This window comes from Perissodus microlepis, chromosome 17 (assembly GCF_051167445.1).
Source record: "Perissodus microlepis isolate ML-2025 ecotype Zambia chromosome 17, ASM5116744v1, whole genome shotgun sequence".
In the NCBI taxonomy this organism is placed as follows: domain Eukaryota; kingdom Metazoa; phylum Chordata; class Actinopteri; order Cichliformes; family Cichlidae; genus Perissodus; species Perissodus microlepis.
Genome location: NC_140477.1, coordinates 21,459,871 through 21,471,532, shown reverse-complemented (window position 1 = coordinate 21,471,532; position 11,662 = coordinate 21,459,871). Strand labels below are relative to the sequence as shown.

The 11,662-nt window shown below is 38.6% G+C and overlaps 1 protein-coding gene across 1 annotated transcript; it reads left to right on the top strand.

Annotated features, from left to right (window-relative positions):
• The first annotated feature begins 2,091 nt into the window (after window positions 1-2,091).
• Window positions 2,092-10,580, top strand: LOC146369570 (tetraspanin-8-like). Its single transcript, XM_084909201.1, has 9 exons — window positions 2,092-2,275; window positions 3,681-3,743; window positions 3,821-3,925; window positions 5,322-5,396; window positions 7,843-7,938; window positions 8,168-8,272; window positions 8,415-8,462; window positions 8,716-8,799; window positions 9,177-10,580. Exons 1-9 carry the CDS (start codon window positions 2,216-2,218, stop codon window positions 9,339-9,341), a joined length of 801 nt encoding a protein of 266 aa, XP_084765327.1. The 5' UTR covers window positions 2,092-2,215; the 3' UTR covers window positions 9,342-10,580.
• Window positions 10,581-11,662: the final 1,082 nt, after the last annotated feature.

Sequence of the window (11,662 nt, the reverse complement as noted above, 5' to 3'; positions counted from 1 at the left end):
TCAGCTGGATTGCCCAGATTACACACAGAGTTATGGCCCCAGTTACACAGTGGTCAGTCGACACACCACATAAACGCACAGTAACACTCCCCCGAGCAATTTCCCAGATATCACATGGCAGCTTTCCTGTCTGCAAGCAATGGATCAGCTTCTTAAAGAGATAGGAGTGCCTGCCTCTCTTTGTTTAAATAACAAACATAATAAACCAAATAATCCTAAGCAGGATATTAACTGAAATAGGGATATATAAAACAATGAACTAAGAAACAAAGCAAGAACAAAATAGAACATCAAATAATAAATAAGAAATCAGAAGGCATCCTCAGTCCAAAACCCAAAACCCAAGACCATGATGTTTTTACTGCACTACAAACTTCTTATAGTACATTTAAAAAGAACACAGAAAACAAAATGAATTTCAAATATAATACTATTCCCTTAAAAGTAAATATTGCCTAGTGAGTTGAGCTGCCTTGCTGTGGGACAGGGTGTTTGTCAGGTGAGTGGAAACCCTGCATCAAAGCCTCCTCGTCAAAGTCTGGCTGTGTTGGAAAATTTGATCAAATTCAGATTAAAGTAAAGAGATTTCAGTTGAATTCGTTTTTTCCAAGTTTAACATTTGTTACTCTCTTTCTCTCCTCTGTCTGTGGGGTCGACATGTCTCTAGCAGCCTTCTCGTGGCTCATCTGCATTTCTTTCCTTTATACCTGGAAGCAGATGGAGAATCATTCACCTGTATGCAATGTGATAATTACCTTAGCTACTATTTAGGCTGAAGGTTGGCCTTAGTTGCTGCCAGATCATTGTACCTCCTGTGGTGGAGGAGTTTAGCACTCATGTGCTGCTTTTTTGCTTTGAACTGACTTGATGCTCTTTTGTGCAGATGCTCCATTATTTTCAGTAACCCAGGAAGAAAATAGGAAACCTGTTTGCTGGGGTGCTCTCTCCTGGACAAACTGACATGCAATAATCAAGGTGTAGAAAAGGGTCAAGGCTGAAAAACTCAGGTGAAGTCATGGATCAGTCAGACAGCCATAACAGCCATCTGGATGCTGTAAACTTCTCTACAGAGAACTAAAGCAGCCAGAGTGAAAGACAAATGACTCCAAAGTCCTCATGCTGATTTTCTATGTATTTGTGCAGATCCTTTTGTCCACTCCATCATCAGCACAGGCAGGATAAAACTAGATTTTTTTACTTTCTGTGGTCATCATTTACAAAACGATAACTGACAGCAGACGAAGCAGGAATTCTAATTTTACATGTATTATTATAAAACCACATTTCTGGACATAAAACAATAAAAAAAAGTAAAGTACATTTAAAACCACATTTTGGAAAATCAAATTTATGCTCATACACCAAATTTTAAGAAAACTCAGTATTTCAGAAACCACAATCACAAAATCCCTGTTCAAAAAACTAATGTTAAGAAAACACAATGAATTTTGTTCTTGTTTTTGTTCGACTGTGCTGATGTCTCTTTATTAATATTTAATAGTGTCACGGTCCTGGGTCGGTGACCCAGTGTTTTGTTTGTTATTATTATTGTTCTATGGTTTCTTTGCTGTAAATGACTTGTGTTCTGATTTGATGTTTTGATTTTTATCATTGTTATCACTATTAGTGTTTAGGTTTCTTTCTCTGTCGTTCTAGTGCTCTAGTTCTTTGTTTGGTGATTTCTAGTTCTTAGGTTTTGTCCATGTGTCCCTTTTAGTTTAGTATCAAGTCTGCGTCTTTGTGAATTATCTCTTGTTTCCTGTTTTATTTTGATAGTCCCAGTCCTATGTGCAGTGAGTCTAGTTTTACTTGTCCTTGTTTCGTCAGCTCTAATTTCTCCCTCCTGTCTCCAATTCCCTTTGTCATGTTGTTAACATTGGTCCCCTGCTGTGTCTCTCCTGGTGTTTACTTGTGTGTTTTGGTTCTAGCTTCCCAGATTGGGTTTCTGTTTGGTTTTCCCTGGTCAGCAATAAAGCTACTTTTGAGTTCACATTTTGCCTCTATTAGTCCTGCGTTTGGGTCCAATCCTGTCTGCCTGCACAGCACATCATGACAAATAATTCATTAGCTTTCTAATCTACAGGAAGCTTCTACAGGAAGCCCTGCCCTTCTCTCTTGCTTTCCAAGATTCATTTGCACTATCACTTTTTCCAACCACCGCTGGACGCAGAATCACAGTACGTGTCGATGCATTTATGCTTCATCATACAGCAGCATGAGTCAGGTCAGCCCTTCTCTCAGACATTTCTTCTTCGGCTTCAACGTCTTCTTTTTGGTGAGTAACTGGATTTTAAAAGGGGAAAATGGTTCTGTTTTCTTTCTAAGAAGATGAAAGGTATGAGAGAGAGAACAGTGAAGACACACAATGAGTCGGGATTTTTGAGTTATTGACATTCACACCTCTACAGAGCTAGTAAATAAATCAATACAAACAATCGGAACATGTAATGTTTATGACAGTCTGAAGCTAGAACGTGATCTGTTCAGAGGATATAATTTCACGTTCTACAGTCACATGAAGCTGCTGTTTGTTTTAAAGGGGAGTTTCAGGTATTCTGTTCTACTTCAGACATCCTGGTGTTCTACTGATCAAAACATTTGAATGATTTTATCATTTCCTCTGCAAATGAAAATGCAAAGGGGCTGAGAGGTAAGCTCCATCAAAATCTTAGAAACAATGATGGCTAGAGTTTGCAGCAAAGCACACGATAGCTGAAGAGTCCAGAAAAACACAAAGCAATCAGAAAAAAAAGGTACAAAAAATTTAAGAAGATCAGGACATGCAGGGAAGACAAATAGCTTTGGTTTAGTTTGTTTGTTGGCTAGTTAGATTTTTAAACCATGTGTTAGAAACTAACAGAATGATCACCCAGGAAAGAAAAGGCAGTAATCAAAGTTGTTGGTGAGGCATTTGAGTTCCAACAGCGGCAACAGGTATTGCCGGTTTCAAGGGCACGAAGAGCAGATCTCACAGGGGTCAGTATTCATGGCCACAGACAGACCAGTTATCCAAAGCATAAAAACAGAGACTCCACAACAAGATGGAGGCCGTGAGCGGTCCTGGGCCAACACAACGCGCCTTAAGCAGGAAGCCTGATAACTGCTCACTCAGCAGGTGAGTAGTCCTAGCCCTAACCCCCACAGCTGCTCAGCGTTCCAGCAGGAAGGTGGAGACATGGGGGAGCACCCACACACACAGAGTTGTTTTCATTTCTTAGTGGGGACATCTAATTGACATAATGCTTTCCCTAGCTGCTTACCCTAACCATCAAAAATGAATGCCTAACCCTAACCATAACCTAAATGTAACCCTGACATTTAAACCACATTTTGAGTCTTAAAAATACCTTCAAACTCGTCGCGACGGACATTTTGTCCCCATAAGGGACTGTCGGTCCCCACAAATATAGTCACGTTCCAATTTTTGGTCCCCACAAAGATATGTAAACATGGTATACAGACAAAGGGAGAAAACAACTATAGAAAAAAACACAGGAAAGGCGAGCCAGCACGAGAGACTCGAGGACCACGACTCCATAATAACGTTCCATCTCAGACATAAACGTAGAAAATTAAATGGAGTGTTGGTGTTGGTTTACACTTGTACACAGCCCAGAAAACACAGGATTCCCCTTTTGTTGAAACTTCCTTGGATGATATGCTGCTCTGCTGTGTTTCAGCTCATAGTGGGACTCGTTATTGTCACAACTCCGGCTCTGCTGTTTAAATGTTATCAAGACAATGTAAGTAGCACACACACACGCACACACAGCTGTTTGTTATGCAGCACTAATCAAGCATAAAACTATTTTTCATTCAGTTTGAAGATGTAAAGTTCCTTTACATCTTTGGCTCCGTTACCATGGTGATCAGCATCTTGGGGGCTCACGGAGCCCACACGGCAAACCTGATGAGCCTAACTGTGGTGAGCAAAAGCACAATGGCTGCTGACTGACAAATATTAGTAATTTTTCAGGTAAACTGAAGCATGAAACAGTTTTGTTCTCACTTTTTCCGTCTGTTATTTTCTGTCACATGTACATTACTTGAACATCCCTGTTAACTTTTAGCTTACATGGAGTCTGTTTTTCCAGCTCTTGGAGCTGTATGATGTCACAGAGGGGATATCCCTAATAACACTTATAATAAAGCTGACTTAAAGGGAAGGCCTTAACCCCCATCCTAATCACTAGGGTTCATGCAGACCCGAGGTGTATATTTGTTGTAATATCTACCTCATTCCACTTTTTTATGACCTTGTCAAAAGCACCCACTGTCACCTATACAGTTTTAATGAATTGAACTTTTTATTCACTTAATGTTTGCCATGAACCCCAAAGTAAAGTAATATAAAACATCTGGGGAGTAAGTAGGTTACATTTTGGCGCTATAGTGGAACCAAAGCTGGGTCGTTCCCTGATCTTGGGTCATCCCAAAGGTCTTTTCTTTTCTTCCAAGCCACAGACAGGAAGGTGGTGATAATTTGGTCCTTCTGTCACCAGCCAGCATAGCCCGAGGCAAGTTATTAATGTCAGCTAAGAAGAGAAATACGTATTGGAAATAATATAATCATAAATAATCAATAGCAGATATACACCAATTATCATTTTCTCGACTGTTTCCATTTGCATTTTTTTTCTTTTTGTAAATTCTCCCATTGTTAACCAAACTAAAACTACCAGCATCCACCTTTTTTTTTTGTTTAATGGAAATTTTGATTGATTTTGATAATAAAACACTGAAAACTGAAGAATTTCTGTCACTTCATCCAGATTCATAGTTTTTAAAAATGCTTCAGCATACTGCTTTTTAATGAGACTATTTAATCAGAAATAAGAGCAGCATGGAGATTTTGTAAAGTAGTGAAACAAATTCTACTTTTTACTTAATTAAAAAGTACAAAAGTTTTACCTTAAAATATATTTCATGTGAAGACAGTGAAAGTGCTCATTGTGCAGAACACATGATCACGTTGGATCATATTTATTGATTCATGTATTTATTACTTATTGATGTAAGTTACTTATTTACTGCTAAGTTTCTTTCTCTTTATCCAAAATAAAACAGCATGACATATTATTATAGTTCATGAAAGCTGTACTTTAGAAAAGTATTTGAGATAATGCACCCCACATCATTCTTATTTCTGAAAATCAGATGAACAGAGTTATCTTTCTCCCACGTCTCTCCTGCTCCTTAAAAGTCCCATGTTGATGTGGTTAGATACAAAATAGAAAACTGCAACCAAAATAAAACAAAATGCAAAAAAGGTATTTACATATAGGAGCTGAGGCAACGTCTCTTTGGTTCCTTCTCTGCAGTTCCTGCTGTGCACGTTCATTGGAAGTCTGCTGATGCTCAGAGCTGGAGCTGGAGCTGCTGCAGCCCGACCAAACGTAAGGACCCGGTTTCTTTTTACTGTGTTGGTTCTGTATTCAACATTCAGCAACGAAGCTTCTCCCCCAAACTCAGCATTCCCAACAAAACACAAACAGATCCCAGGTTCATGCAGGAACATCAGAAACATGGAGGTTTTTCACTGTGCTACATGGACCTTGTCAGAGTTGACATCCTGAAAGAAGAAATGCATTTTAACCACAACAGTAATTAACCAAAAAGTATGAAGAGTGCTAACAACACACCACTTGGGTTCTGTTGGGTTATCTCAAAGTTAGTTAGGAAAGCATGTGGAGGAACCTGAGTTTGATTATAAAGTGGAAGAAAAAGTTACAGGACCTATAAAGTTTATTTTTCAGAGGTATAGCAGATGTTTCCCTTTTTTCTCAAGAAAAATTAAACGCAAATAATTGTTTTATCCTGTAAATTAATATTATTAATGTTTCAGACAGGCACAGCTGATGACATTTGCTCCATAGCTCCAACACTGATCGTTTTATTATTAGCCGGTAGCTTAATCCAATGTAGCAGATGGCTAATGTGGCTGTTGGGTAACTGCTAATGGCTAAACGGCAAATGTTAATGACAATGTTCCCTCTAATTTTTCATGTGTCTGAGCGAACACACAAACTCCCTGAGCGGTCCCTTGGACCACTGTGAGCAACAGCAGACGTGTGCACTGTGGTCTCGCCAGCATCAAATCCATCCAAGTTACATGGTTTATTAAAATAATCAAATTACAGCATTTACATTTATGTTAGACTACTTTTAATTAACTGCTTTAGCCCACTTACAATGAGAATTTAAAAAAAATCTTGTTCATGACCTGTGTAGTATGTTAACACTATTGGAAGTAAAAATAACTTAAACTCCAATTTTGAAAACACGTGTTTTCCACACACACAAAAAAAACAAAAAAACAAAGTTATACAACTTTGTTTTGTTTTGTTTTTATAAAGCTCTGACTTGTATTATGAGTCTGTGGTCTGGGAGAGAGTCCTGTAACTCTCTGTCTGCAAAATACAGTATTTAAAGACCAATGTTGGGCAATTAATTATATAGTTACTTCTTCAAAACAGTAAGTGAGTTTTGCAAAAAACAAAGTTTTTTGCAGCTATTTATTTAATGTCAAACTATTTACAGAACAATCAGGTGTTCTGCATCAAATTTGATGCCACACAAATTATTTGTGCCACTCCAAAACATAATTTCTCTCCACTATGAGATAAAGGAGAACAACAGCCTGATACCTGCAGGCCTGACAACAGGAGATGTATCACTCCTGTAACACCTGTAACATTCAGCAGTCGCCTCATTGTTCTGACACACACAACAAAAATATTGACTACACTACACACTAACTACACAAGATTTGCGCTAAACATCACAAATCTCTCACATCTCAAAACACCGCCGTCACTCCTAAAACTTTCCCCTTCCTAAACATCTAAATGCCATGTTGCCATATCATTTTTTGATTGGTCGACATGGTACATTTTTCTACCAATAGGAAAAGCGAGGGGCGCAGGGGGGTGGTTTTGTTTTTGCTCACAGGCAGAGAGTGCTTTCAAGCGCTTTCCTTATAAAACGCTGTTTTTACTGTTTCTTCCCGCAGTAAATATAAACAACGATAGTATTCAAAAAAAAAAAACAAACATTGCATATATTTTTATCATAACTCTGGTTTTACGTGGCCTATCAACACAATTTCAAAACTGGTATAAAGTCAACACTTTTTCTGTCAATTGTTCCGTCTGTCCTGCTCACATCTAAAATGGTTGCACACGTTGTCATTAACGTGGTTTCACTCCACATCAGCCACACCGCTTTGCAAGCTAAAACACCGGTGTTGGCACATAAGGACGCTGTCATAGCCTGTCAACGTTGATTAGCTGCGTATGTGAATCGCATTGGCTAGACTATGGGATACGGTGGCATCGTTCTAATCCCATACTGGAGCAGCCAGTCACTTACTGACTAACACTGAACTTCAGTTCAGGATAGATTTTTTTTTTTTTTTTTTGTGCGCAATGCAGATTTTCTGTGCACAGAGACCGTGCCAGCAGTGCGCAATTGCGCAGCTTAGAGGGAACATTGGTTACTGATAACTGTTGAGTGCTGTTGAGATGGGAGCTTTACTGACCTATTAAAATTCATCATAAAGATTTATTCGCTGTTATGAAAGTCAGCTTCAGCTGGTGGTGAGGTCAGGATGAACTGTCTGTCTGCGGCACTGATACTGATCCAAATGAGTATCCAGACCGATAGTAATTTTAGCATTGATTTCTTTTCTTTGTCTACCCTAGTATTTATTGCTTTTGTTTCCACTAGTTTTGAGCAGAATTTGCACAATTTTAACTTGAGTAAAATGTCATCAAACGCAGGTTGTTTGATGTTTTATAGATTATTATGAACTAATAAAAACACTCCTGTGTGATTTTTCAGTTGGGGCATGTGATGGAGGAAAGGTTTCGTTTGCTTTTGCCACTGGATCAGGCTTCAGGTGACATCAGGGATCAGGTTGAAAGACTACAGACATCAGTAAGCACCTATCACACTGTCAGGCAGTATAGCACAATACTTTGAGTCCAGGAGCAAAAGGAAAGCCAGAGCTTTAAGATTTCTGACTTCCACAAAATATGCTCTGTATTATTCAGTATTATTTTTGATGTGGCAGCAGTCAGCAGCACCGAGTTCTGTGTGGCTTGTTCTGCACTGTGTGGTGTAAATAACACTGCAGCTTGTAGCTCTTCTTCCCGTCCGTGTTTAGTTGCACTGCTGTGGTGTGTTTGGCTACAAAGACTGGGAGAACAGCATCCCTGATTCCTGCCTGTGCAAACAGGATGTAGAGGAATGTCAGACAGTCAGCTACACAGTGAGTAAAAGAAGTTGAGACACTTATAACTTGCAGAGTTATTTTATTAACTCAGTTTCATGTGAGGTGTTGACGCTTTCTGAAATGGGTCCAACTGAAACACAAACAAAATGACTCCTGAGTTTGTTTCCTGTGTTTTTAGAACTTCCTGTTGAACCTTTTCTGGCAGAAGAAGTCTGTCTTCACACAGGTGAGAGCTGCTAAATGCTAAAATTAAAGTTATCACTTGATACACAGGTGTGAACATATAAAAAGTGTATTCCTTCAATGTTCACATCAAGGCCAATGCTCTCTCTGACAATTTTAAAGAAGTTTTAACAGATATGTGATTATGAATATACAATAATGGAGGTAAGTGTTATCTGTTTCCTGATCCCCTGAAAAAAATTCATTTTCCTGTCACTGCAGTCAGAGTTTATATGTGTTTGTTTCTCTGTCTTCAGCCCTGCTTTCCCATCATCAGCAGCAGGGTTGTAAGAAATGCCAACATCACCCTGGGCGTGATCTTTGGTCTCTTTGTTCTAACAGTGAGTTAATCATTAAAGTAAAATGTGTTATGTCACCATAGTTCTGCTTTTTTAATGTTTTCTTGCCTTGTATTTAAATCTCCTCCAAAAACGTAAAACAGCATTTTGAAATGATTTATGTCCACATCTCTGACAGCCCAGGTAATGCTGAATGATGTGTGCTCTTAACAAATACTTACAGAGAATATTTACAGCGAATGTTTTTTTTAAAGAAAGAGCTGATTCAGAACTTTGGAAATACACCAACTTTTCAGCACTGGAATAGTAAACTTTTTCCTGCTATGATCCTTTAGCTTGGGTAAACTCATCTTCACCACAGAGTGCATGAGTGACAAACATCATCGTGTCAGTCTTTATTAACTGTTGTTTGTGTGTAGCTCTTCGGCATGGTGCTGTCATCACTGCTGATCTATCAGATGTATAACACGAGCATCAGGTTGAACTGCCAGTGGATGGACCAGCCACCTGCCTACGAGCTGCTGGACGACACGCCAGAGAAGACGCCTTCAGCCTCAAACCCTCCTCACAACTTTCAGTTATAGAGCTGGTGTTAGTCTAAACCACCTATACTAAATCAATCAATTAATCTAATGGGACATGACCTGATAAAGACAGAGGGAATGGACACAGGCTACATACACACTGGGGATAGAAGGGTAATATATCATATATCAGTAATATCATATCTGTGGAATAAAAAAATAAATAAAAAAGGAACCTTCAGATGTTGTTTGGTGACAGAAAATATATATATGATTAAATATCAGATAAGCAGATTCAATCTGTTTGTAATCTTTCCTCTGTGCTGAGCTTCGTATCTCCCACCCCCTCACCGCTTTGAGGGCGAGCTGGAGTTAAGGGAGAGCTGTCATGGTTCTGAGTCTTTGACTCAGCGTTTTGAGTTTTGTTCTGGACTTGGTATTTATTTCTTTGAAAGGTTAAAATAATTAATGTTCTAGTTTCTTAGTTTGTTATTTATAGTTCTTGATTTTTTGTTTTGTTATGTTAGTTATCCCTTTATCCCCAGTCCCAGCGTCAGGTTCACATGACTTAGTTTCAGTGTGTGTGTTTGTCAGTTTCTCTGTTGAGTCCTCCCACACGCTCCATTTCACAGGACAGCTCTGGTACTTAGTTCCAGGTTTCCCCTCTCTTTCCCATATTTTCTTACTATTAACAGTTCATTTGCTACAGCGAGACACAGTCTGATGAACTGCCAGCAACCACAAAAGCACTTTGTGTCAACTCGTGTTATTCCCAAGTATGGTGTATTAATAAAAGTGTTTAGGCTACTGTACATGAAAAAGTAGCCAATTAGTAAAACAGTTATTTTGAAAAAGGAGAGCAAAAGAATATAAAAATGACAAGAATACTTATCATTTCCTTTTCTCATTACTGGTCTGTTTTCCTCAAAGCTGCATATTGTGTAACAATGACCACAGACTCAGTGGATTTTTTTTCTGCACTGTTTTTACACACTCAAAAAAAAAAACCAGCCTATACGGCTGTTGATGTTTAAAGTCTGGGAAAGCTTTTATAAATTCTCTCTCTCTTCCAACGAAAGTAAAACTCCTGGAAGCAAAATGAGTCACAGCTGGATGTTTAAACTGCGTGCACGTGGGCCCAACAACGTCCATACAGCATTTCTCTCCAGCTCAGCAGCAGAAATTTTCCACTGCTCCACTGCGGCTCCTGGTGCCAAACATTGCATTTAGGTGTGTGTGTGTGTGTGTGTGTGTGTGTGTGTGTTATGCCTAATATATTTGCTTGTATTGATAAATAGTTTGTAGTGAACATGATTTAAGATAAGAGTATAACATAAAGAAATAGAAATATTAAATATCTTTATGACTCTCTCTTATTGACCGGTCACGCAGTCACACCAAAATAATTTGCGCACCTATACGGTTCAATATACCAGCGCAATTCATCATGGTGCCTTTAATGGCACCTCGTAAATTCAAGAATACTGCAGCCATATAACTTGAAAACAATCACACGTGTATCCAAAAACATTTTTAATAAGAATGTGGTGGTGTTTGCAGAAAACAAGTTTTAAATTTTTTCTTTGAATTTGTGCTCATGCTGCAGTGATTTCTAGGATGTAATCATTTCAAAATGTTGCAGTTGTAAAAATCCGTAAATGATCACCGTCAGCCTGCCTGCTGTGACAAACTGAACAAGAATATAAGGTTAATAATTAATGGCGGCTGATAACCGCTTGGTTATTATATCCTTTGAAGTGTGTAACTATGTCTGTATATTAGTGTGTATTTTGTATTTTCATTTTATTTTTTGTAAAAAATGAAGGTTATTACAAACAGTCCTGTTGATGTGTTAAATAAAAAAAAAATGAAATTTGGTGGTAAAAATGAAACATTTAGAAGCTACCTTATTGAGTTTAGCATTAAATTATAATAAACACTTTATCAACAGGAACACCAAAATGGTTATAGATATGTTTATCCCAGCAAAGGGAAATAAATCCCCCAGAAAAGCCTTGTAAGCGATCTTGCAGTTTTGATTACAGAATTTAAGAGGTTCACCTAAAGGCACCATGACGAACTGCGAACGCATATTGAACCGTAAAAAACCTTGTAGGTGCGCAAGTTATAATCACGAGGGGATGGCCGCGGTCGTACATAACCTGTGTTCCACATCAGGCACGTGCTGGTGGGGGGCGGAAGGGGCTTGAGCGCCTGCCCCTTTCCTGATGGGTGCCCCAAGTGCCCTTTTCTTGAGGCAAATTTTTATTTATTTATTATTTTTTTTGTGCGCGTGCGTGTGGAGTCCTACCTGTCCCCCTCAACAATAACATTTAATCACAATTTTGTGAAAGTAAAGTAAAAAAAATAAAATAAAATAA

What these genes read in the sequence shown, in the direction of transcription:
- LOC146369570 (XM_084909201.1), top strand. Translation starts at nt 2,216, where the DNA reads ATGAGTCAGGTCAGCCCTTCTCTCAGACATTTCTTCTTCGGCTTCAAC. An exon ending in GCTTCAACGTCTTCTTTTTG is followed by an intron (nt 2,276 to 3,680) that starts GTGAGTAACTGG and finishes GCTGTGTTTCAG; the next exon opens with CTCATAGTGGGACTCGTTAT. An exon ending in GTCAGACAGTCAGCTACACA is followed by an intron (nt 8,273 to 8,414) that starts GTGAGTAAAAGA and finishes CTGTGTTTTTAG; the next exon opens with AACTTCCTGTTGAACCTTTT.